This window comes from Panicum hallii, chromosome 1 (assembly GCF_002211085.1).
Source record: "Panicum hallii strain FIL2 chromosome 1, PHallii_v3.1, whole genome shotgun sequence".
In the NCBI taxonomy this organism is placed as follows: Eukaryota; Viridiplantae; Streptophyta; class Magnoliopsida; order Poales; family Poaceae; genus Panicum; species Panicum hallii.
In genome coordinates, this window is record NC_038042.1 from 12,820,516 (window position 1) to 12,848,180 (window position 27,665).

Sequence of the window (27,665 nt, forward strand, 5' to 3'; positions counted from 1 at the left end):
ATCCAGGGACCTATTTGCGAGAAAAACAGAACTTCCAGGGGGTTCTGTGCGAAAACTGGGGACCTAAACGTAATTAAAGCATAGACTCAGGGGCTAGCATGTGAAAACACGCGGCATGGACGGCGGGTTCAAAAACTGGAAAGCTCAGGGGTCTAAACGAGTAAAACAGGGCCTGATTGTAAATACTTTTGAACTACACGGGAGCGCGGGTTGATTTTCTGAAAAGGCAGGGACTCTTTAGCAAAACATCCAGGCCGAACCGGTATGCTCTGTTTGGGGCCGATGGATCTGGATCTGGCGGTCGAGATCTAATCTAATCCGCGAACCGGTACCTTTGACTCTCACCCGTCAGATCGAGATCTGATGGCTCGGATCCATCCTGATCTGGATCTAATCACGGACGCCCACATCGGATCGAACGGTTCCGAGGAAATTGGAAGGTCTGGCGGTGGCGTTGGCTCGTCGGAGCTCGTCTCTGCGGTGGCGCGCGGCTCGGGCTCGCCGGAGCTCGGCGTTCCCGCCGCTCCGGGGGCCAAATCGACCAGGGCTTGGGTCGGGCGTGACCTGCGCGACACGTGCGATCCACCTAGGGCCAAAGCGAGGCACGGGGAGGGCTCTAGCAACGAGCACGACGGCAGGGGCGGTTCGGCGTGGCGGCGCAATGACGGCGCACGCGTTCTGGCTTCGGGTGCGGCCTACGGCCTGCGACAACTGGCGCAAAAGGAGCAGGGGATGGAGGAGGAGCTCACCAAGGGGTTGTAGAGGCCGAGGCTGCAGCGGAATAGGGAAGTCGACGACGACCGGCGGAGGAAACAGGGCGGCGCTCGTGGACAGGCGGCAGCAGAGAGGCTCGGGGTCCCTTGGCCGCACGGATTGGTCGAGGAAGTTCCTGCGGAGGTAACCAGGGGGTCAGGGCAGCCCAAGACCGGCCGGCGACGAAGGAATTTGGGCGGCGGCACAGCTCACCGGCGGCGGTTCTTCGCGGAATCCCGATGTTGCAGAGGCTCGGGGTGAAATTGCGGGGCTCATCAAGCTTTTGAATGGTGAGATGGGGCGAGCGCGGGGGTTGCCAGGGTCTGTGGGACGCCGGGGCAGCGGCTCGATGACGAGGCAGAGAGGGCGTCGCGGCGGGGCAAAGGGAGCGGCGGCGCTGGGGTTTAGCTGGCGGTGAGGGCTAGGGTTCTGGGTACCAGGGCGCAGAGGTTCCCCCTTTTGTGGGGCGGCGGAGGGCACACTAGCGTGCGGGCCCAGAGAAGGAGCTCGCCGGGGACCTCGGAGGGGCCGTTGCGCCGGAGAAGAAAGGGGGAGATGGAGAAGAGGGCGCTGACGCGCGGGCCCGGGTAATCAGACAGACAAAGAAGGGGCCGGCGCTGAGGGGGGGAAGATGGGCTGGGGCACGGCCCACGCGAGAAGGAGGAGGGGGAAGGGTGCTGGGCCTCGGGTGGCCCATGTGGGAGAGAGGAGGGGAAAAGGGAGCCCAAAGGGAGAAAGAGAGTGGGCCGGGCTAGGAGGAGGTTTGGGCTGTCTTGATTTATTCCTTCTCCTTTCCTTTCCTTCACTCAATCTATTCAAACAAACTATTTGAATTCAAATAGATTTGAATTCAAACCCTATAAACGCAACACAAGAAAAATTAATGCTGCAGCATGAATGCACAAACACTTTAATCCTATGATAAATTTTAATTATTTGCGTTATAAAATTACTTTAAATGCAAGGTAAATTAGAGAAAACCCTGGACATTTTATTTGAGCCCAAATAAATTCATTTAAAATTAGGGAAAATTACCTTAGGGTGTTACAACTATATTCTGAATGACACCGAAATACTCCGTGATAGAACCATCTGAGGCACTCGCGGTGGTAACAACTCCACTATTTGTTGTGGCGGCATGTGGATTTTTTGCTTCAAACTTGGTTGAACAGAACCGAAATCCGTTTCTGTCATAACAACCATAACTCCTTGCAGTCGTGTTTCCATGTGAAAGCTGTCTTAGATCATCATGGACACTGCTATCCTTCATGCACTACAAGTTTTAAAATTTTATTAACTCATAATGAGTTATATAAATAAGGTACTTAGAGTAAGAATTCTTACATGTCTTCTAAACCATGTGACAAAATTGGGACCACCACGTAAACCCTCAAGCCGTAAGGTTTCGAGCTGTTTAGCTGTTGGTTGTCGTGCATATCTCCATTGTTCTTGATCGAACAACCTACATATTCTTTATTTAGCACAAGTACATCGCTAAACGTGATTCACATATGAGATATATATCATGGTACTTACACGAAATATTTTTCCATCTCCTCCATATTTGTGTACATATACAACAATGCAGTATTCCATTCTTGTATGCACATTTCATAGACCAAACTAGCATCGACGTCCTTGCCAATCCACTGAAACAGCTTGAGATTGCTCGTCGGTGTCTCATTCGAGGTGTGGTAGCGCGGTATATGAGCATTAATGTTATTTTCTTCTGCAAAATATGTGCTCGTGTAGTGTGAGATCTCCTTAAGATAGAATGCCTCGGCAATTCATCCCTCCACTCGTGTTTTATTTCCGATGGTTGCTTTGGCTTCTTTAAGTCTCGTTCAATAAAGTACATCCACCTGCATTGTATGGGGCCACCCACCTTAGCTTCATAAAGCAAATGCACTAACAAGTGTTGCATTACATTCATGAAACCCGGGGGAACACCTTCTCCATCTTACATACTAAGACAGGTATTTCCTTACTCAGTTTTCTCATTGTATTCTTGTTAATTTCTTTTGCACATAATTGCCTGTAGAAAAAACTTAACTCGGCCAACATTATCCAAATTTCTTCAGGGAGGTACCCACGTAGCATCACAGGCAACAACCTTTTCATGATGATATGGTAATCGTGACTCTTCAAACCATTCATTTTTCTAGTTAAAATGTTCACCGCCCGTTTCAGATTAGCTGCATATCCATCACGAAATTTAAGGTTCTTCAGCCACAAAAGAACCTCTTTCCTGTTTGCAGGCTTAAGATAGTATTTAGCACGTGGCTTCCCCATATGGCCAGCTTGATTGGATCTCAGATTAAGGGTTGGCCGAACACATATTTTAGCTAAGTCTTGTCGAGCTTTGAAATAATCTTTAGTCTTATCTTTCAAATAAAAAACCATACTAATTATACTTTCTGCAACATTGCGCTCTTGATGCATTACATCTAAATTATGTGGAAGGATTAGAGCAGTAGCATAAGGAAGGCTCCAAATAGCAGCTATATGAGTCCAATTATGCTCCTCTTTGACCCCTTCAAACCCATCATCTCTGGGAATTAACCGACAATGGCTTGCTACATCTCCTGACCGGTCAAATGCTTGGGTGGACCCTTAGTAACGATTGTGTCCTTGCAAAAGACATCTCGTTGACTCCTCAACGGGTGATCATGAGACAAGAACCGATGGTGACAGTCAAAAAAGCAGAATTTGCCACCATATTTCAAACGAAAAGCATGTGTATCACCCATGCATATCGGACAACATAGACGACCGTGCGTGCTCCATCCCGAGAACATTCCATATGCAGGGAAATCATGAATAGACCAAAGAAATGCTACTCGCATATTGAAGTATTCCTTCCGACTGCTGTCATATGTCCTAACTCCATTCCACAAATCATGCAGCTCATCAATCAATGGTTTCATCAACATGTTCAAACGCTTACCGGGATTGTCAGGGCCAGGTATAATGAGCGTCAAGAACACATACTCATCTTTCATGCATAATGATGGTGGAAGATTGTATGAAATTGTTATCACTGGCCAACATGAGTAGGGGGCAGCATTTGAGTTAAAGGGAGTGAATCCATCAGTGGCCAACCCAACACGCACATTTCGGGGATCACTTGCAAAACTTGGATCATAATGGTCGAGGGCCTTCCAAGCCGTACCATCAGATGGATGGCTCATGCATCCTGTATTATTACGAATTCCCTCTTTGTGCCATCTCATATGTTTTGCAGTCTTCTGAGATAGGTACAACCGTTGAAGCCTTGGTTTCAATGGTAGGTACCGTAACACCTTAACGGGCACACTTGTTATCTGCATACTTCCATCTTTTTTCACCACCTTCTTATATCTGCACTTCTTACAAAACGAACAGTACTTGAGATTTTCATTGTTCTTCCAAATTAACATGCAATTGTTCTCACACATATGGATTTTTTGATACGGCATCCCTAAACCAACTAACAGCTTCTTTGAGTAGTAAAAGTCTTTTGGGAACTTGTGAGGTCTCGGAAGCATGTATGAAATTAAGTCAACAAGATCATTGTAACAACTTACTGAAAAGTTGTACTTGGACTTTATAGCCATTAACCGTGTCACAGCAGCAAGCTGTGACAAAGTAGTGGCCCCATGTAATGGTTCTTTTGATGATGCAAGCAGACCAAAATATTCTGGTACCTCAGCAGCATTCTTAACCTGTTGGACAAAATCATCCATCATTGCATCCATCCTATCTTCGTTTTCCTCAAAGCTATCAATTAGGTTGTATGGCTTCTGCTCCTGTGACTCCCCATGCTCATACCACCTCTCATAATTCGGCATGAAACCCCACTTGCATAGGTGATGCTCCATATCAATCTTGACTTGACGAGAACAATTCTGACACTTGTTACATGGACACTTTGCCAAACCACCGCCAGGAGACAAGGAAAATACATGATCAACAAAAGCTTGTGTGTTGACCATCCACTCTCGCGTAGGCATTCCGTTACTTGTCCAACCATCATACATCCAACTTCGATCATCACTCATTTTCTCAAACTAGCTACTTCATAACGAAAGTGAGAAATGTTACTTCATTAACGATACTAAGCAAAAAATAATTATTAAGGAAATGTAACACAAATATTTTAAGAGTAATACAATTTCTGGCCTTAGAGTAATGGACAACAATGCATCACTAAGTTTAATAGTTATTCGGCCAGTTCAAAACTAGCAGGAAAGAGAACGGGCAAGCATACCTGTGGGCGGCGGCGGGCCGCGGGGGCATGGCGTGGGGCCTCAGGGGCGGCGGCGGTTGCTTGCGGGGCGGCAGCGGTGAAAGCATCTAGGCCCCTAAATTGTGTTTTGGTAATTAATGACAACTATGAGTGGACTAACTGCTTCATTGAGATTTATGAGAGTAGGATGGTCCATAAATGAATAGTTGAAAAGGAGCAAATGGCGCAACGATCTAAGAAGAGACTCAAAATGGACAGCTCAAGGCAAAGGTATAACATAGGGATTTTATTTTTGCCGGTCCAAAGAAGAGTAGAGAAGAACTCGACCGGGTTTTTAGGCTAGATAGCCGTACTATTAAAAGGGGTCGATGTTCGTTTGCTCGGAAATTTGCTAAGTGCCTTATAATCGAGTCTTTGCATTGCATACCTTAAGAAACATGGCACTTGAGAGAAAAGAGGCACACATAACAAGATTTCCTGCACTTCACGCCTGAACCGGACAGTCCAGCTCGTTAGTCCGGACAGTCCAGCACCCCCGGACAGTCCTGTTGCTTACAGCGGACAGTCCGGTTTGTCTCCAGCATCTGAGACAGAAGGTTTCGTCCAACCGGATTGTCCGGTCCTGTATGGCAGACTGTCCGGTTAGGCTGTAACGGCTAGTTCTGTCCATGCCGTTTTTGCAACAGTTGACGGTTGGGGGAGCTGGCGGACTGTCCGCAAATATCGTAGAAAACCCACCAACTCCTCCAAACGGCTAGTTAGTGTTGGTAGGCTATATATACTCACCCCTTGGCTGCATGAGAGCTCCCTTGGCACTTGAGAAAGATATTAGAACATCCTTGAGCTCTCATTCACTCATCTCTCACTCACCATTGCTTAGTGATTGTATTCTTATGAGTTGGAGAGTGTTTAGTGCATTGCATCAAAGAGGTTGATCATTGAGGCACTAGTGGGATTCCAAGCACGCGTCCTTGGCTTGTTACTCTTGGAGGTTGCCGCCTCCTAGACGGCTTGGAGATCGTGTGGGCCACCGAGCACTTAAAAGGAGATTGTGAAGGTGCCGTGGCCAAGTTTGTGAGAGGTTGAGCTCGCCTCGCCGGAGCGGTGAAGAGCATCTTAGTAGAACCGAGGTTTGGAGAGGTTCTTTGATCGACTGGCTCAAAGACTAAGTGAAGACTTGGTAGAGGAGCAATCGAGTTCATTGAATCCACCTCAACGTGGATTAGGGGTGACCGGCAAGTCATCGACACCATGGGATAAATTGTTGTGCCTTGAGTATTGTTTCTTACCTTGCAATTATTTACCGCATCTACTCTTGTGCAAGTTCACTTTCCTAGATTCTAGCTTTGCTTGATCACCCTAGATTGCAAACCCAACTTAGCTCAACTTAGGCTAGAAACTTAATTCTCATTTTGTTCTAACTAAATTTTCCTTAAGTGCTTTGTTTTTTAGTTAAAACCGTCTATTCACCCCCCTCTAGCCGGTGTCCTTGATCCTACAAGCGGGCCGCGGGGGCACGGCGTGGGGCCTCAGGGGCGGTGGCGGGCCGCGGGGGCACGGCGTGGAGCCTCGGGGGCGGCGGCAGGGGCCTACGGGGCGGCACGGCGTGATTAACTCTGAACAATTACAGTAGAAAGAATGAAAATGAACTTTTTATTTCCACATCATGTGTTGTGATGGATTAAAAGGGAGGCTTAGCTTCAATATATATGACCTCCAAAACAATATACCCTTTTCTCAACTTCAATATACCCGAGGCGGCGGTGGCGGCCACCGCGGGGCCGCGCGGGCGCGATGCGGCGGTGGCGGCGGGGTAGTGGCAGAGGGGCGTAGCAGAGGGGCGCGGCAGAGGGGCGCGGGGCAGTGGCGGCGGCCGCGGGGCGGCCGCGCGGAGGCGGCGGGGCCGCGGCGGTGAAGGCGGGCCCGGGGGCGGTGGCGGCGGGGGCCGCGGCGGTTACGGTGGGGCCGCGGCGGGGGCGGTGGCGGCGGGCCCGGGTGCGGTGGCAGCGGGGCCGGGAGGCGCGGGGCTCGGGCGCGGGGGAGATAAGACTTGCGTGTGGGCCGGGCCTAGAACGAGATCCGAACGGCGCTATTAGGGTACCTCTATTTTCGTCGGCCAACCGGGCCCACGAAATTAGACATATTTTCATGGGCCTAGGGCAGGCCGACGAAAATGGTCTCTTTTTTCGTCGGCCTGTTATGGGCGGACGAAAAAAGTTCTAATTTCGTCAGCCTGTGTTGGCCGATGAAATAAACTATCTATTTTTGTCAGCTTGATTTTGGCCGACGAAATTACATCTGGCCGATGAAATTGAGCTGCTTTGGTGCAGTGACACTTCAATTTCCACACAAATCAGCAATCACATGACCTGGACTTCTGGAGCAAAGAGTGCAGGGCGCCTACATGGGGCTTCCTGGTCAAAGCAGAGGCGTGACGAGTCAAGCAAACCAGCCAACCAACAAGAGTACAAGACGAATCCGACAACAACCAAGACATCCGAACTTGTCATGAATTCTACAGTTGCGGCCGGATCCGTTCGTTTCTACCTTGCTGCGTTCAGTTCCCCTCCTTGTAACTCATCCAGGGACTCCTAGTATAAGCACAAGCATTTTTCGTGGCAGATACTAAACTCATGCTGCAACAAGGAATGCATAGACCATCACAATCATATGTCTAAAAACTGTAAAGCAGTTATGACAGGAGACACACGCTGATTCACTCTACCAAAAAGGAGTGCTAAGTGTTCTGATGCAGTGCAATTTGTCGAAACAAGAACTTAGAACAGGAATGAGCACGATGCTCATCACAGGACATCATAAAACTGAAACCAGATAGGGGACTAGCAAACTGCATATATAGAATCTATTTGCCAGCTTATTATATATCTCATCCATCTATATCGTGTCCTTACTTCACTATGGGGAGGCTGAGCGAGACCAGATCATCATATAGGGGCTTGTAACAGCGCAAGGAATTCTCCTCTGGCACCACATTTCTCGACGGTCCTCCTATGAGTATCGAAGTAGAAGACACTGCCACATGCGTGCATCCAACAACACAAACTCCGCGTTGTCTCCAACAAAGCGAAGATCAAAGAGCCCAGCAGGCATTCTAAGATCAGGAAACATATAGTAGGCAAACAAATGGTGTCATACAATTGTTAGAGATTCCTCCTTAAACAAGCCTTTGAGAATGGCGCCCCACACTTGGTCGAGTGGTGTGCACTCTGCTTCCTGTGATGGAATGTGAGCTATTGTACTGAGCATTAGCCTGGCGTGTGAGATATTCTCATGTGAGCTATTGTATGCTGGGACACTAGCTAGTGGCACTATTTTGATGTTTCGCAGTTTGACAGATGAAGCTTCATAGGGCTCATAGGTCTGGCTGCACTTTATATAGGGAATACGACTATGATATATATGCACTGAAATGAAATATGGACTATAAATATATGATATGGACTAACCATCATTGAAATCATACAACTTTATATAATATATATGATCAGGAGGAAGTCGAATGTGACGTGTTGGCAATAGCTTGAAGCAATCTTGGCATGGGAGGCATGGTGAGTTCAACTAGGCCTTCGAGAATTTGAACAACCTCTCCCATTGTTGGGCGATCAAATTCATTATCTTGGATGCACCAACATGCAACTTTGCATGCTCTTTCGACCTCATCAAGATTGATATCACCATGTAACATATGGTCTGCCAAGCTCCCAACATCTCCTTCAACAAGCTTATGTGCTACATACACCGGGAAATAAACATCATGATCTTCCCCAGTAAAACATGGTGTTTGTGAGTTCCTCCTTCCAGATATTATTTCTAGTAACACCATACCATAGCTGTAAACATCGACTTTTGGTGTTATAGGAGTGCCTGTGATCCATTCAGGTGCCAAGTACCCAAAAGTTCCTCTCATTGTCGTCAACGCTCGGCTAAAATCCCTTCCCATGATTTTCGCCATCCCAAAATCTGCAATTTTTGGGACAAATGAACCATCAAGGAGTATGTTTTCAGGCTTGATATCGCAATGTATAATGCAGTGTCGACAGCTCTCATGCAAATAAGCTAACCCTCTAGCAACTCCTACAGCTATCTGATATCTAGTATCCCAAGTCAATACCATAGAATTCTCTCGAAACAAAAGAATATCAAGAGAACAATTTGACATGTAGTCGTAAACGAGCAACCTCTTAGAACCATCACAACAGAAACCAACTAGCTTAACTAAATTGACGTGCTGGACAGCCCCAATGGAGCTTACTTCAGCTCTGAATTGCTTCTCTCCTTGAAAAGCACGATCAAGCCTCTTCACTGCTATGGCAATTGAGTCGTTTAGAAACCCCTTGAACACAGAACCAAAACTGCCTTCCCCCAACCTATGTTTGAAGTTTTTTGTTGCCTTTTGTAAATCGGTGTATCTAAATGCAATGATTCCATTAGTACCTTGAGCACCATTTAATATGCGAGGAAAGCCCTTCCTTTTGTTGCTCCAAATAATTAGGAGAATGATGAGTGCAGAAGAAATACATATAGCAATAACAACTCCAATAACAATCCGTACTCTATTGCTTTTCAAACTCTGAAGATCTTTAGTAGAAACGCGAATGTATAAAGTTTCTACATCCAAACTGTTCATGCTATTACATTGTAGTTGCCTTATGTCGAGTAACCCATTATGCCAGATAGAGCATTCTCCATTGCTGAAGGAATATGCAGTGCAAGAGCAATTATTCAGGCAAAACTGTGCACAGTTTCTTATGCTTGTTGAATCTTCTACTTTTTGGGCATTCCTGGGTGGTCGAACACATGGCAGTGTGTAGAATTTGTCTGTTGAAAGTTTTGTGCTTTTGTTGCTAATGCACTCTAACGGATTTTTTCTCAAGCACCCACCACTTCGGTCATCTAGCTCCCATTCCTGAGGAGATGTTACAGTGAACCCATCCATACAACTGCAGTGTGGAAGCACGTCATCGTTGCATATAGTGAAAGGTCCACAAGCACCATAGACATCACACTCCGCTTTTGGTTGGGCATAGGCCATTGCCCAGTCTTGTGATCCCTCAAACCAGACAAACTCCTTTGCTTGACCAGAAGCGTCTATCACAAGACGAAAAACAACATGCTCATCTGCTATGTTAATTGCAAAGTACTTCTCCTGATCATTGTCGACCATAGTCACGTCATTCAAATCATTGTTGATGGGGCCTACATACCCAGGAGTTTCAGGTGAGGAAAAGTATTTGCCATTCCATACACCACTCGACCAGTATGGTACAGAGGAGTTCAATGGTGTAATCAAGATCTGATTAACACCACTTGGGTCTAAATCAAAACAGTACAGACCGGTAGCTGGGTTGATAGAGTTTTTCGAAGAAACAAGACGGCACTTGAGGCCTGTGATCTTGTTCCATCCAATCTTTGCCCCAGGTAGAAGTGTATCAGTTGGGTGGTCAAAGCTTTGCCAGAATACCTTTGATGAGTTTGAAGAGTCCCTCAATATAAGATTTCCAGTACTCGAGAGAATAGCAAGGGTGCTATCTCTAGTGGCATTTGCTTGGGTAGACCAGATTATGGATTCAGTAGACTGGTTTAAGACAACAAGGTTGCCGTTGTGGGAGATTGTGAGCTCTAACGAGTTGGTGCTGTTGAAGGGGCTATCCCTGTTTGCAACCCATGCAGAAGTGAACTGTGGGACTGTATTGAACCAGATACCTAAGTACCAGTTGAACGTGTTTTGGGTAGATTTAGTGCTTGTTTTGAAGAATCCAAGTGCATACCTGCCATTCTTGGAGATGAGCTTGTCACTTGCGGCAAGTGCTTGGCCGGGTATGATGGTGTCCATCCCAACACACCTTGGAGGGATACTTAGGTAGAAGAGTGAAGTGAACAAAATGAGGAGAGGCGGCATGATGATGTAGCAGTTGCAAGTACGATCGATGGATGGGTGCCCTTAGTGCAGTTGAAATAAATAGACACGCTGATGTTAAGAAGGGTGCTATCAGTGGCCATGTACTCATGTAGCACTGGAAAAGCAGGGTCAAATTCGAGTACCAAGTGTCTTTGGTTTCAAAAATGTCAAGCGCGTGGGTTGAATTTGTGAAAAGATATTAACTCCACTAGTGACTTATTAAGCCTAGACAGTGACCATTGACTGTGCCATAAGAATTAGTAGAATGACCTCCTCTGGTCATCTACGTGTTGATTACATAGCCATAAGAATTAGTAGAATGCATGAGTCCTTGGAAGAGCTGTCCAATTATAAGACATGACTTGCACGTTGAGATAAAGAGATAGAGACGATCGCTAGCACAAACCGAGCATCGTTCACAACTAAGATCAAACGTGATATTAACCAACATATGAAAATTCAAATATACAAGTAATATCTAAAAGTATAGCTTAACAAATAACACGAGTCAATAAGTTAGAATAACATAGATGTTCGGTGACTCAAAATGGAGGTATATTTGAAATAAAGTTTTTTATGTGAAATATGGGATAAGAAAACAACACAATGACCAAATTCTAATTTGTTGTAGCACTTCCGTATGCACTACCACAAAAAACATTCGTACGGACGGTCAAAATAGTATTAATAGGGACTGTTTTACGGTCCGCTCATATTTTTTGCAGCTAAAAAAAGACATTTTGCCTCTAGAAATCGATTTGTTGGAGTGGACCACAATATGACCTGCATCCTAAAAATCAATTTCAAAAATACAGAATAATATCACAATAAATAGAAAACAACAAAAAAAATACAAGGAGGCGCCATGGCTGCACCACATATTCACTTATAATACATGCTGAGGTCAAGAAGGGTGCTATCAGTAGCCATGCACTCATGTAGCACTGGAAAAGCACGGTCAAATTTGAGCACCAAGTGTCTTTGGTTTCAAAAATGTCAAGCGCGTGGGTTGAATTTCTGAAAAGATATTAACTACTCCACTAGTGAATTATTAAGCCTAAACAATGACCATTGACTGTGCGTAGTAAACATGGCACGGTGCTCGGTTGTTGTGTGGTCTAAGTGTGGTTGGGGAACTGGTGCTATAAAGATTAATGACCTCCTCTGGTCATCTACATGTTGATTACGTAGCCATAAGAATTATTAGAATGCATGAGAGTCCTTAGAAGAGCTGGCCAATTACAAGACGTGACTTGCACGTTGAGATAAAGAGATAGAGAAGATCGCTAGCAAAAACCAAGTATCGTTCACAACTAAATGTTAAGATCAAACGTGATATTAACCAACATATTAAAATTCAAATATACTAATAATATCTGAAAGTATAGCTTAACAAATAAGACGAGTCAACAAGATAGAATAACATAGACGTTTTTTGACTCAAAATGGATATATATTTAAAATAGAGTTTTTTACTGTGAAATTTGGAATAAGAAAACAACACAATGAACTAATTCCAATTTGCCGTAGTACTTCTGTATGCATTACCATAGAAAACGCTTGGAGAAACGGTCAAAATAGTATTTAAATTATAGGGACCGTTTCAATGTCCACTTCAACTTTTCGCATCTAAAAAAGTAGTATGCACTTCCAGTCTACCAAAAAAATTGTTTGTAGGACCTGTCAAAAGCGTATTTCAAAATCAGATAAAAATCATAATAAATATAAAACAACAATAAGAAATAAAAGAAAAAAATTCCATGTATACAAGTAGGCGCCAAGTCTGCACCACACATTCACATAACGTGGGTTTGGACCTCAGAACTGTATCTTTACCATACTCTCCACCACCCACACAAGTAGTAGTGACTAGATGACATTAACTTTGCAAAAATTTATATTAAATATTTGGAACCCTAATCGCTCTCAAATGAAAAACTTTCAAACTAAAAGTTTTAGATCTATTTTAGTACTACAACTTTGGTATAAAACTTGTTTGCATCCGAAGTCATCTAAAAAATTCAAAAATTTTGAACTAAAAGAGTCTAAGAATTTATAACAAATTTTTGAACAATTAAATGATCTCAAATGAAAAGTTGTCAAGTAAAAGGTTTTAGGTCTCATTGAGATTTACAATTTTTGTATAAAATTTATTCTTATTCGATATCTTGTGAAAAAGTTACAAATTTATTTTCACGGGATCATTTCTAGGAGCGGGCCACCGTATGAGCCGCCCCTAGAAATCTATTTCTAAGGTCGGTTCATAAGGAGGTCCACTACTAGAAATTGATTTATTTTTAGAGGCGGTCCACAACATGAGCCGCCTCTAAAAATGTTAAGTGTTATAATGGCGGTTCATATTTCGATCCACCTCCAAAAATAGGCACAATTTGCAGGAGCTGACCATAGTATGGACCTCTGCAAGAAATCGATTTTCAAGAGTGTCGTCTGCTAATGCAGCTGGAAGGTAGTGGGGGCGGATAAACTCTTCGTCTGTTCCTGGACAAAATATGGTGCTTCTACAAATCATTTTTTAGTAGTGATGAGTACCAATAATCAGCAAAAAGCACACAAGTGGGAGAAAAAAGCTCCATGGACTGCATAAAATAAAGGTGGCTTTGTTATGGGGCTCATTTAACTGATTGAATGGTTTGTTATGTATATAGCTTTGTGGCAAACTTGCTGCTACCACTACGTGAAGATCCATGATAGATAATGAAGGATAGGTAACGGACCTACGTTATATGTTACATGTATGCATACACGTAATAGACTAACATAAAGGCCTCGATGTCGGGACCTAACATATATGGCCCGTTACCTTTTACTCAATATAGATGACGGACTACAATAACATCCCTTAAGCCTGTTCACCAATCTGTTGACATTGGTAACAGACTGTTGTGACCCATTACATGTATCCAAATTGTGAAAAAAAATTAACCCCACTAGTGACTTAAGTCTAGATAGTGGCCATCCACTGTGTGAAGCAAATATGGCATTGTGGTTATGTCACAGCCAAAAAACATGGAGCATTTGTCGTTGGCGTACCGGCTGCGTATTGAGCCGGTACTAACGCGTGCATTTAGTACTGGTCCGAAAGAACAGTATCCTAGGGAGTCATTTAGTACCGGTTAAGAACACCAGACGATACTAAAACAGCTCCACTGGCAACGGTTAGATTCCCTGGAGGCAATTTAGTACTGACTGGTGGCTCTAACGGGTACTAAATTGCCTAGATGCAACTTAGTACCGGCTAGAGGTTTCAACCGTTACCAAATTGCATTGGCTAGTACCGGCTGGAGGTTCCAGCCCACTACAGGAAAATAGCGTAATTTCGTCGGCCAGAAACTGTCGAAAATAGCTCTAAAGCCGTCGAAAATAGATGACACATTAAAATGGCCACCTTCTTCCTCCCTGAGCCCGAGCAGCTCATTTCTTCCTTCATCCTCCCTTGTTCATCCATGGCGCCATAGGGGAGGTGCCGCCCAATTTCTCCACTTTTCTTGGAGATTTCACTCTTCCAAGTGTTCTAAAGGTTAACAACTCCCACTAGTAGAGAAACGGTTTCTGCTAGCGCCTTCTATTTTGGGTGCTGGCGGTTGCTATCGGACGCTGCCAGCACTAATGCTCAGGTGGGAGCCCGTTTATGAACCGCCTGTAGTAATATATTTGTGCTGGCGGGCCACATAAGCATCCGCTAGTGAAAATTGTTCCAATTTCACAGGCGGTTGCTTAGGTGGCCCACTAGCACAAATGGGTTGCCCATGGAAATTTAAAAGGTCCCAAGTTCATCGAGCATTGCATCAGCATGTCTGAATTCAACAGAAAAGCATGTCTGAATTCAATAGAAAACATTGAAAACTATGATCAATACCACATACGGTTCAATTCATCAAACATAAATCAAACACAAAGTCTGTCAACACAAGTCTCATCCATCACATACACAAATGGTCCAAATTCCACATATCACATTAGAACAGAAACAACAAGACTAAAATATTGGTACAATCCAGCTACTAGGTCTAATCCCTAAGAGACTAGAAGAAAAGAGGTATGCTAACACACCTGCAAATAGACCCAAAACAACTACAAGGGTACCAAATCCAACTCCATTCTCGTTCAAGTCATGCTTCAAGTCAGCAATGTTTCGAGATATTTCTCCATGCTGCATCTTCGTTTGACAAATCTGCATCGTCATATCACACAATTGCATCTTCAGGTCTTGAAAGTTTATGCTCATACTACTAGCAGCTGATTCAACCACTCTTTGAGGCTGAACAAGATGTGGCTGAACTAGTCTTGGTGCCACTGTTGTAGTCTGAGCATTAACTGGATTGCGTGCACCGACACTAGATACACCACGATTAAGCAACAATTGTGGATGATGGTCTACCAACCACTTCAGATAGACGTTTTCCGACCACCAATACGACTGACAGGATCTCGGATCATCCTACAAAAATTTGACAAATATCTAAGAATATGCTCAAATACGGTAACTAGAATTAATTAACTAGAATCTAACTAAACTAGCAAGCTAAGAAAAATATGTAATATTATTTAACTAGCAAAATAAGCTAAGCCAAGCAAGCTAATAAGCTAAGACAAATATCTAGCATCTAACATTAATCTAACTTAACAAGCAAGCTAAGACAAATAAGCTTAGACCAACAAGCTAAAGTAAGCAAGTTAAGGAAGAACGAAAATCAAATTAGCAAAATATGATCTTAATGTGTTAAATACTCACTTTGTAGTGGTTGGGGCACTTGTAGAAAATTTCGCCTGCCCTGCTCCTAAGACAAATGATCTTGGTGTGACATGATGTGTTGGGACAGTTAGGAAGGGGGAGTGACACGAACAGGGAGCTGCTCAGCGTTGATGATGGGTTGCCTGTGGTGCTCACCATGTGGAGCTCACCTTGAAACTCAAGTGATGTCAATGAACTAGAGGTGGAAGAGACGTTCGGCAGGTTTGTGTTGTCGGCGTCCGTGGCAGCGGCACGGTGAAGAAGGTGCGGTGGCGAGTGGCGGAGCAGTGAGGAACATGCAGAGCGAGGAAGGAGCCATAGCGGGGGAGCAGTGGAGTGGAGGATGCAGTGGCGGGGAAGCGGTGGCGAAGCGGCAGAGCGATGGAGGATGTGGCGGAGCAGTGGCGGCGGATGCGGCGGCGGAGAGCTCGTACATAGCAAGCTAAGATAGGGAGTGTATTATGCCGTTCGGACAATAAACTTGTACACAACAAGCTTTAGTTCGAATTCCACATTTGTGTTGGCGGGTCCTTAAGCCGCCCGCCAGCACCCGCCCGCCAGCATAATTGATTTGTGCTGGCAGTTTCCTTAAGCCGCCTGCCAACACAATTCAATTGTGCTGCGGATTAAGGATCCGCCAGCACAAAAGTTTCTTAGAGTAAGCATCGAAAATTGTTTAATCCCTAGAAAATGGTAAATAAGTTTAGAAATTATTGAATCTCCTAATCCAAGCCTTATATCCTGTGCATTACCTATAAAAAGTAGGTTGAAGTTCATATCACTTGAAACACGTTAAATTGAGTGTACCCTTGAATGTTTGCATTGAGGTTTATGTAACTTCAAGGGAGAGGTTTCAATTTGATACACATGTATCCATTGGTATTTTCTAAATGAGCTTAGTATTTTTATATATGGTGATTGACCTATGAAGGTAACTCTGGAATGTCTTAGATTTAATTTGGAGCAAATACAAGATTTCTTATCTTATTATTTCGAATGGACTTGTAAATACAAACTTGTTTTATGTTAACATTAATATGTTTATACAAATTACTTTTTTTATACTATCTATATTGTCACTAGGAAACTGAAATATGAATCTTCTAAAAAATTATTACTAATGTATAAGACACATGTAGTTGATACGTATTTCAATCAATTATCCGGAAAATTATATAAATTTCTGAAATATAGCAAATAAATGTGGAAAATTATGAATCTTTCCTTATAACACTTAAATGTATTGATTTTCTTTTATAAAATGATTTTAATCATAAAACACTACGTAATCTGCAAATTTCATCTCATATACTTGTAACTTACCAAATAAACAAACTCCAAAAAAGATTTCTGCTGGCGGTTGCTTTTGTCGTCCGCCAGCAGAAACGCCTCATTTTAGCTAGCGGTTGCTTATATCGCCCGCTGTCAGATTCGGATACACGGGACTGTGCACGTGGAGTACTTCTCCTAGGATACGAGATGGGACATGGCCCACGCCCTACATCTGTTGTAACTACTCGTAGTGCAGTAGGACTACTCGTACAGTAGTGAAACTAGTCGGACACGGTAGGAAACTACCCAAGAAGTACTCGGGTAGGACTCCTGAGGTTGTACCCGACTAGGACCTCCATGTAAACCGGTCCCCCTAGACTATATAAGGGCGGATAGGGACCCCCCTTAGGGATGATCATCATCAAAGGCAATACAAACCACATAGGATGTAGGAATTACGCTCTAGGCAGCCCGAACCTGTCTAAACTTTGTGTTCCTTGCATCTTCGAGTTCCTAATCTCGGTGATACCCTGCCTACAAACTCACCACCTCGGGGGTATCCCTTGGTGGGTGTGGCGGTAAAACACCGACAGCTGGCGCGCTACGTTGGGGTCTTCATCGAGCATCCACCGGAGAATTTGATGGTATCCTTCAACTTCACCAGGGCTATGCTCGAAGAGGGCACAACTTTCATCTTCGGCTCCTGGATCTGCGTTGGCAACGGTTTGGGTAGCTTCAATAGCCACCTAGCCAACTCCAGCGAGCCGGAGGCCTCTTCATCAACTTGAACTAGCAATCTCGATGAGTTCATCGACAACCTCAACGAGCTGTTGGTTCCCGATCTGGCCCTGCAGATCGAAAAGATGTCCGTTTTCGATGCAACTTCCACTCATGATGCATCAGATCTAGCTGGATCAGAATCAAACCAATGACGTGGGAGCCACCGCTTGTCGGGGCCCCCCATTTTCGACAACTACTCAGACTCTGGTGAAGAATAGTCCTGGTTCAGTACTACACCTTCAAGCCAGTTCTGAGGAGGACTCGGAGATGATGGAGCCACCGCTCGTCGGGTGGCCCCCACTCTTGAAAACCATTCGCAACCTGATGGCCACACCGAATTGGTTTTGGGCAGCCATCTGGGTTTAGCTATAACATCAACGCCGCAAGGCCGTTTCTTGTTCTGGAAGGGCTTTGAGCCCTCCGAACTACTCGATTACAGGTCCCGCCTTGTGGCCTTGACGCAGGAACTGCCCTTCCAGGAGGACAAACCTCTCTCTCTCCCATCACGGAAGAGGGAGAAAGTAGCATAGAGCTACTCGAGTACAGCCTTATGGCTAACAACTCGCCAGATCATCAAGTCTGCATGGCCTCCCCTCGCAACTTAGAGGATGATGAGCTGGACCCCCAATACGACAACGAGCAACTCGCGGACATCTCAGCCGATGAGCCCACAGCTGACGCTCCCCAGGATGAAGATGAGGAGCACTGAAGGATTGGGTGGGTGAAGAATGCCAAGCATGCCCAACGTAGGTGCAATGCACAGAATCGTGCCCGCGAACCAAGGGATCTAAACAACACTTTTGCAGTAGTCGTGGATTGGGAGTACCGCACGCCGATTGGCACCATCACAGAAGCGGCCCTCTTAGTGCAACAACTCCCACCCAACCCTCAGATACAAAGGTTGCAATATCTGACCCAGTGCGCGCTTGTGCAACTCGATGGGCAACATCTAGTGTCTTCCACTCGGAATCCACCCTCGAGGTCTGAGCGCCATGGTGAAATTGCGCTGATTAGTCGCATCCCCGGAGGCGGCCCCAGGAGCTGGAGGAACGACAACCGCCAGTGCAATAAGGGCAACCCGTCCGCGCGTGGCCACAATGAACAAGAAGTACAACAATCCACTTGCAACCATCATGGTGCAAGGCATCAAGGCCAAGATCCACTCGAGGCTAGCCTTCACGATCAATGAAGGCCACGACGTGCAGCGTGTTATTGAAGCTAAGAGAAGGGACCGCCCTGGTAGGTGCCACGATGATGATGACAATGACCGCTTCCCTGCCTTCACCTCCAACATCAATGACAAGTCCTATCCAAAGGAGTTCAAACCAGTTAGAATCCCCAAGTACGATGGTAAGCAGGACCCGCGCCAGTGGATTTGATGCTACTCCATTGCTATTGAAGTTTCAGGGGGATCCAACTCCACCAAAGCTCTCTACATCCCAGTGGCTCTGGAGTCCGCACCCCTCACATGGCTTGAAAGACTCAAGCCAAACTCCATCGACTCATGGGAGGACCTCAAGCGGGCCTTCATCGACAACTTCCAAGGATCCATGATCATAGCGGGCACTCGCCACGATCTGTCCCAAGTGAAGCAAGATATGAACGAGATCCTGAGGTCCTACACCCGACGTTTCTTCGAGACACGCGCCACCATCCACTACACCACAACACAGTATTAGCGACAGGAGTCAGTTGGTAAAAGTGCACTAATAGTAATGGACAGTCTGTAGGTAAAACTTATCAATGGACGATCTGTCAGTGATTCCTGTTTTAACGAGTGACGGTCCATCGGTAAATGTATATATATTTACCAATGAATGATCTGTCGGTAAATCCTGATACTACATCGGGCAGTCAGTCGGTAAAACATAACAAATTTTAGCGCCAACTATTTCCACGCGCGGGCTCGTGCGCCCGCCCAGAATGTTTTGGACCCTAACTCCGCTCTCTTGGGCTGAAAAAACCCACTCCCGCCCCCTTCTGCTCGCCACACACTAGCAGGCAGCGCCGCCACCCATTCCCCCATCTCGCTCACGCGCATCCCATCCCCGTCCGCTCGCGCGCGCCATCGCCGGCCGCTCATCGCGCGCTCCCTGCCCTCGTCCGCGTGACCTAGCCCCCATCTCGCTCGCGCGCATCCCATCCCCGTCGGCTCGTGCGCGCCGTCGCCGGCTGCTCGTCGCGCGCGCCGTCCCCGGCCGCTCGTCGCGCGCGCTCCCTGCCCCCGTCTGCGTGACCCATCCCCCATCTCCCTCGCGCGCAACCCGTCCCCGTCCGCTCGCGCGCGCTGTTGCCGGCCGCTCGTCGCGTGCGCTCCCTGCCCCCGTCTGGTCATCCTTGCTGCGTGCCACCTCCGACCCACCCCAGCTCAGCCACGCCGTTGTGAAGGAGCACCTCGTTGGCTTCATCGTCCAGATCCCCTTGTAATCCCAGGTATTTCCCTCTATTTCTAGATCCCCTCGTAATCCCAGGTATTTCCCTCTATTTCTCTTGTTCAGTGCTAGGATTTGGTAGGATCTATGGCGGATATAGCAGGTTTCCTGTGCAAATTGTTTGCTCTGTGTCTAATTGAGCGATTATTGTAGTTTAGTTTATTTTCATTGCATATATGGTCGAGCGCTTAGGGGGTAGGCAATGCTGAAAGATGGTAGTGCAGGCCTGTTCGATTGCTCTATTTCAGGATTAGTTTATGCTCAGTTCTAGAAGGTGGTAGCAGAAATTGATGATGATGCATTGCTTACAGTAATAGGAGTTGGTGAATTCTGTATCAAGGAGAAACCCTAATCGGGTATATAATGTGTACCGCTTCGCTACGCATCGTCACAAGTCGGCCTTTTATGTGCAACTGAATTTGGAACACAACTCAACAGCGAGTTGATGCATGATGCCATAGGATCCTTAGATTATTAGTACTTGGAGAGAATTTCGTGTGATTTATTTGATGATTCATTTGGTGGTTACATAAATGCAGTTTTGTGTGCTGATTTAGCCTGTCACTTCTGTACAATTTTGTGATAAGACTTGATTTCAGATGTACACCCTTATTAGCTCAATGTTTGTTGACATTGTCGTATCCTTGCTGCTGAGGCCTTTTATTTTGAATCTTCTTATGGATCTATGTCTTGCTTCCTACTTTCAGTTTTTGAACCTATATCCTCCCCAACTGTGTTATCTAGAGGTGGCCGCCGCATTGCTGGCCTTCTGAAGTCCCATTAAGGTAATAAAGCTATGCCATTCTTTTTATATAAAATGCTAATTAATTTGGTTGCAAGATATGATAATGCATGTACTACATATTTCCATCTTTCTTTCTCATGGTTAAATTTTTTTAGACTTATATTGAATTGCCTCTACAACATTGTCAGCAGCTCGCACATCGTTTTGGTGCATCTGCAACACTCACAGCAGCCAACCTTTGTAGCTGAGAAGTTATTAAGTGAAGGAGTTTGTGTGTAACAGTAAGTTTTATTTCTCTCATGCCTATTACTGATTGTTGCATTGTCTTTCATGCTTACTATTTGTCTGTGCTATCTGTTGTGCAATAGTTTAGTGTTAAAAGATATAATTTAGAAGCCGCTTCATCTCCATAAAGACGGATGGATAAAACCTGGATCAACGATGAGGCTAGGTACATCACAACTATTTCAAAGATGCGAAAGTGTTGTCAAGTTAATATGTGACTTAACTTAATAAATTGCATGTAGGCACACAAGGGCATATTTGCAAGGGGTGAACGGTTTTTTAGCTTATGCATTTACAAATTCAGCCGTAGGAGGAAAAATATTATGCCCTTGCAGAAAGTGTATTAACTCATTTTGGAGAGATGTAAGCGATGTACGTGAGCACTTGATATGTGATGGGTTTGTAAAAGGGTACACAACATGGAACTTACATGGAGAAGCAAACACCTCTAATGTGAATCATGGGAATAGTGACAATGAGTCTAGTGAAGAAGATGAAATATCTGAATTGCTTAGAGACTTAGCTTGTGGATTAGATGATAGAGGGGATTTTGAAGAAAACACTTCTATTCAGAAACCTAGTGATGATCTACGAAAGATTCATAAGTTGGTAGAAGCAAATAGTCAAGAGCTGTACCCTACATGCAAGAATTATACAAAGCTTCGTTTCCTCATTAGATTGCTTCATATCAAACTTCTTGGAGGATGGACCGATAAAAGTTTTGACCTATTACTTGATCTACTCAATGATGCATTACCTGGGGCTTCATCTCTACCTAGAAACTACTATGAGGCTAAGAAATTGATTAAATCCATAGGACTTGGGTACATTAGTATTCATGCTTGTCCAAATGATTGCATCTTGTATTGGAAGGACCATGTAGATTCAGATTCATGTCCAAAATGTAAGGTTTCAAGGTGGAAATCAGTTAGGAAGAGTCTAGATGGGAAACATGTATATAAGGTTCCTAGCAAGGTTCTCCGCTACTTTCCAATAAAGAAAAGGCTCCAAAGATTGTTCCTGACTTCAAAATAGCAAAGCTAACAAGATGGCATGATGAGGAGCGAACAAAGGATGATTTACTTAGGCATCCAGCTGATTCTCCTCTGTGGAAAGACTTTGATGATAAACATCAACTATTTGCTTCAGACAGCCGCAATATCCGTTTAGCATTTGCCACCGATGGTTTTAATCCATATAGGGGCATGAATGTTAGCTATAGCATTTGGCCTGGTATCTGTATTCCATACAATTTTCCACCTTCAATGTGCATGAAGCAATCAAACTTCATCCTCTCTTTGTTGATTCCTGGCCGGCATGCTCCTGGTAGTGATATGGATGTTTATTTTCAGCCCCTTGTCTATGATTTGCTAGATATGTTTGAAAATAGAGTCAGAACTTCCAAGAGGGAGTTCTTCCAGCTGCGTGCTGCAATATTGTGGACAATCACTGATTTTCCAGGTCTAGGCTATGCATCAGGTTGTGTAACATCTGGTGAAGCAACATGTCCTGATTGCCACTCCCATACATGTTCATTTCGACTTAGTAATGGTACCAAGACTTGATATATGGGTCATCGTAGGTTCTTGCATGAAAATCATCCATTTAGGTTTGATGTTGATAAATTTGGTTCAACTGAACTTAGGCCAGCACCTACTCCACTTTCCGGTGAGGAAATTTTAGAGTGTACAAAAGATATTGTTACAGTTTTTGGGAAGGATCCATCTGGAAAGAAACCAGCAAGCAAGAGACGCAAGGAGGGGGAGCCATTAGTAATTTTTAAAAGAAGATCTATTTGGTTCATACTTCCCTATTGGAAAGAATTGATGCTGCGACATAATTTTGATGTCATGCACATAGGAAAAAATGTGGATGAGAACTTTGTTAATACATTTCTGGGCACTGATGGGAAATCTAAGGACAATTTGAATTCTCGATTGGACCTTCAAGCTCTAGGTATTAGAAGTGATCTTCACCCTATTGATGTTGATGGCCAACTTTATTTACCACCTGCACCATACACAATGAGTCCTAATGAGAAGAAATTATTTTGTGAAGTACTTAAAGGGGTAAAGTTTCCTGCTGGTTACGCATCTGATATACGACACAATGTTCATGTCAATGAAAGAAAGGTGTTTGGGCTGAAGAGTCATGAGAGCCACATTGTTCTACAACACTTAATGCCACTTGCTGTGAGGAAACTATTACCAGAAATAGTCAGTGCTGCAGTGATTCGTGTTAGTAACTTCTTCAAGAAAATTTGGTCACCAGTTATTCGAATAACTGATATGGAGAGTTTAGAGGCTGATATAGCTGAAACCTTGAGCCTTCTTGAGGCTATATTTCTTCCATCTTTCTTTGACATCATGGTACACTTGATGGTTCATCTTCCTGCCCAAGCAAAAATTGCTGGTCCTGTACATTTTCGTAGCATGTGGCCTGTTGAGAGGTAAGTCCCCTTAGGCATGCTGAATTGTAGTAAAAAACAATTGTACATATTATTTTACAACATTTTGAGCTTATTATATGCGTACAGGTTTTTGATGAGGTGAAAAGTCATCCTGAGGGATCAATTATGGAGGGGCATTTGTTTTATGAGAGCCTTACCCTTTGTGCTCGCTATTTACATAGTGAGACTCAATTTAGTCGACAAGTTAGAAATGATGACAGGCAGCAAGTAGAGAACTGCAGTACAACTCCTTTCTTTCACAGCTTTGGTCGGGGTTTGGCTGGAAAGTGTATGGTGAGCTTAGACTACAAGACATGGCTGCAAGCACATAGATATGTTTTGTTCAACTATGCCAATATAGGACCATACTTGGAGTAAGTTATCTCATTTATTTAAAATCATATTTTAGTTTTCTCTTCATGGTAAAGTTATAAAATTACCATTGCAGCAAGCATGATCAATATCTATCTTCAATTGGTCTTCGAAACAAACAAGACATCAACCGCATGCAGCATGAATCCTTTCATGAGTGGCTTAGGTCGCATGTAAGTAACTAGGAAGACGGCACACATTATTTGAGCTGAACATCATAGCTACCTTAACAGTAGTATTTTATAATCACAGGTGGAAGAAATAGGTGAGGAAGCATCAGATGAGATACAAATTTTAGCTAAGGCACCAATGATGATCGCACGAAAGTATAGTAGCTACACAATAAATGGATTTGATTTCCATACAAAATCTTATGATGATGGTAGGTCTGTTCAAAATAGTGGGGTTGCTCTGATTGCTGAGTCAGAATGCTTTGAAAGGGGCAATAAGGATAACATCATACTAGGAAACAAGACTTACTATGGTATTATAAAGGAGATTGTTGAACTGAACTATCAACATAAAGGAAATGTGGTTCTTTTCAAGTGTGATTGGGTTGACAATCGTGTGCAGGACAAATGGGTGAAAACCGATCAGTTTGGGGTTACCAGTGTCAATTTTAGGTATTTATTCAATACAGGCGAAAAAATATCAGATGAACCTTTTATTCTTGCTTCACAAGCAGTTCAAGTCTTCTATGTTCCTGATCCAATTGATACTGAGTGGGCCGCTATTCTTCAGTCAAAACCAAGGGATTTTTATGATATGGATAATTTAGAGAGTGAGGACCTAGATAATGGTAATGGACTGGTTGTGCCATTGCATGACCTAAAAGGCAATGTGACTGTGGATATTATTAACGGGGTTGTCCCTGCTGTTAGGACATATATAGATAGTATAATTGTTGAACCTAAAAAGTCTAGAAAAAACACTAAGAAGTAAGTCTTGTTTGTTGAATAACGTGGCTGCTATATTTTTGTTACTGATTATTTCGAAAATAGTGTTCATTCAGTTTGCTAATATGTTTCAAACCTTTTGTAGGAGGAAAAATGTCAAGCGTAAGAAGAAATAATGAGGATTCTTCCATTCCTGAGTATGAGCAGCAAAGAATTGCAAACAAGCAGAAATTAAGAAAAGGCTGGAATCTCTAAAAATTCCTCATATGAACACCTTGGTGCCCCCTAGGCAACCTAGCAAAAGAAGAAAGGTTAGCCTATTCACTTAATCTTCAACCTATGATCATCATGCTTTTTTTCTAGACAACTAATTCACACTTATATTTTTTCTTCCAGAAAATTCACCAAACAAGTGATGCAGCAACTGAAGGTCATAATTTGCGATCTAGGTCATGAAGAAACAATATTGAGACTGTAAACGAGCAGATTTCTCATGATCTAGACCATGAAACAAATGGAGATTTCTTATGTGACAATGAAGGTCTTGTAACTTCTATTGTTTCATCTTATTGCATCTTAAATAGCAACCTATGATATTATGTTTCCATTTGTTTAAAACTTATCTTTACAGATTTGGAACCACAAAAGAAGAAAGGCAGGGGTATCAGTAGATTGGATGATATATTTTCCAGAACACCTGACATGCCTAAAATTAAAATAATGCTCAATGAATATGGACAGCCGGTTGGGGAAAATTCTAGGAGGCTTGCTGGTGCCATTGGGATTCAGGTGAGAAGGACACTACCACTTGGGTGTGATGATTGGAGGCTTGTTGATGCAAAAAAGAAGTTGGAAGTATGGGAAAATATAAAGGTAGCAGCAATATATGGCTCTGAATTTTTCCCATATTGTACTAAATTGTTAGCTGCCATAGTAGCATCTTATTGCACTCCTTTCTTTCATGATGTTCTGCTGATTTTTTTCATCACAAATTAGGAAGTCTATGATATTGGTGATGCTGCTTTCAAGTGGTTTATGACTACATGTGGATTAAAATGGAAGGGGTTTAAGGCAGAATTAAAAGAGAAGTTTTTTGATGAGACATTAACAGATAAGGAGCTGATGGCAAGAAATGGTGGAAGAGTAAATCCTAATGATTGGAAGTATCTTATTAACTTTTGGAGGTCTGATGAATCTAAAGTAAGTAACATGTGAATAATCTTTGTCTCATAACTTGCAAATGGATCTTGTATTCTTCAAAATGTATGTAAATTTTTACTATTCCTATCATAGGCTCGCACGGAACGGGCAAAAGCATGCCGTGCAAAGTTGCAGCTCCTTCATACATCTGGCAGCGTTAGCCATGCTTCTACTAGGCATAAACTAGTAATGTAACATAGCACTCACATTAATTATTCATTATAGTATTTTTGGGTATTGTGATTTCTGCTAAGTAGTAAAATCATTCTAGGGTGAGGAACTTGGGCGTCCGGCTAGAAAAGATGAAGTCTTTGTCAAAACACATACAAGAAAAAATGGGGTTCCTTCAAGGCAGGCAGCACCAAAAATTGTAAGTTCTGTACATGAAAAAAGTCAGCCTCCAATATGACATTGCTTCATCCACAAATGAGATATTGCTTTTGTGTGTATAGGATGAAATTAAAGACATTCTTGAAGTCTATCCAGAGTTGGTTGACAGAACAATTCAGCAAGGCGATGCATACACTATTGTTTGCGGACTAAAGGAGCCAAAAGGACGTGTTCGTGTATTGGGCGTAGGACCAACTCCCCAAGATATTGGTACGCCGGAGTTGAAGTCGTACGTGCCAACAAGGATTCAAATGGAAGTTCTTGCTCGTGAAAAAGCTGAAAGTGAGAGAGCAGCTCTACAACAACGTGTTAAGGAATTAGAGGAGCAAATGCTTGAGGAAAGTCTGGCACGAGAAAGGCAAAATCATGAATCCAACTCACAACATGGTTCTAATTCATGACACCAAGTGGTAAGGGTGTTCAATTTCAACAAGCAATCTGAATTCAGCATGTGTTTGCAGCCATTGCTATAAGTTGACTATTGTGTTCTAACATATTCCTCCATCTTGTTAAACTATCTCATTGTAGAGTCCGAGGCCTGAAGAAGCTGCAGATGAGTCACATCAAAATAATTCTAGAGCTGAAGCAGGTAATTGCACAGACCATGAAGATTATGACCAAACTGATGGGGAGAACTTGCTTATCCAAAGGCATGCAACAGCTCCATTAGTGCCTGCCATGAACAATGCATCCCAACCATGTGTTGATGATGGCCATCGCTATGCACATGATTCCCTTGTAAGTTTCTTATCCCGCAGCAAAATTTCTACTTGTGATTTTCCAGCGGGTCATCCATCTTGTACCCATTTTAAATAATTGCATCATCCAGTACAGGTTGGAAAGACTGTCATACTATATTCTATGCTGAGATCACAAGCTGTAGCTAGGGGTGTTGTCATTTCAACTAATCCAAACACCATATTAGGAGGTCAGCCTCTTGGGAAGCAATTTTGTGAAGTTATTGTGAATTTGGTGCTGAAAAGAGATGCAATGCTGCCTCGCCCTTATGATGATATGGAAACTATGGCTGATGCAGACATGATGTCAATTGCATGGCCATACAAGAGGGTAATAATTAATTGGGCTTTATTTTTCCTTTGTTTCTTTGATTTGTGAGGAGTAAGCAGCATTTCCTAACTGATTTGCATGTGACAGCTAAAGATTTGCGACGATAGGGCATCAAAACCTTC

General features: G+C 43.8%; 1 protein-coding gene across 1 annotated transcript; it reads right to left on the reverse strand.

Annotated features, from left to right (window-relative positions):
* Nucleotides 1-8,136: 8,136 nt before the first annotated feature.
* On the reverse strand, nucleotides 8,137-10,929 carry LOC112873103 (G-type lectin S-receptor-like serine/threonine-protein kinase At2g19130). The gene is made up of 2 exons (XM_025936129.1): nucleotides 10,771-10,929; nucleotides 8,137-10,653 (listed from the first exon to the last, which is right to left on the reverse strand). The coding sequence occupies exons 1-2, from the start codon at nucleotides 10,899-10,901 to the stop codon at nucleotides 8,487-8,489; spliced, it is 2,298 nt and encodes a 765-aa protein (XP_025791914.1). The 5' UTR covers nucleotides 10,902-10,929; the 3' UTR covers nucleotides 8,137-8,486.
* Between the last annotated feature and the right edge of the window lie 16,736 nt (nucleotides 10,930-27,665).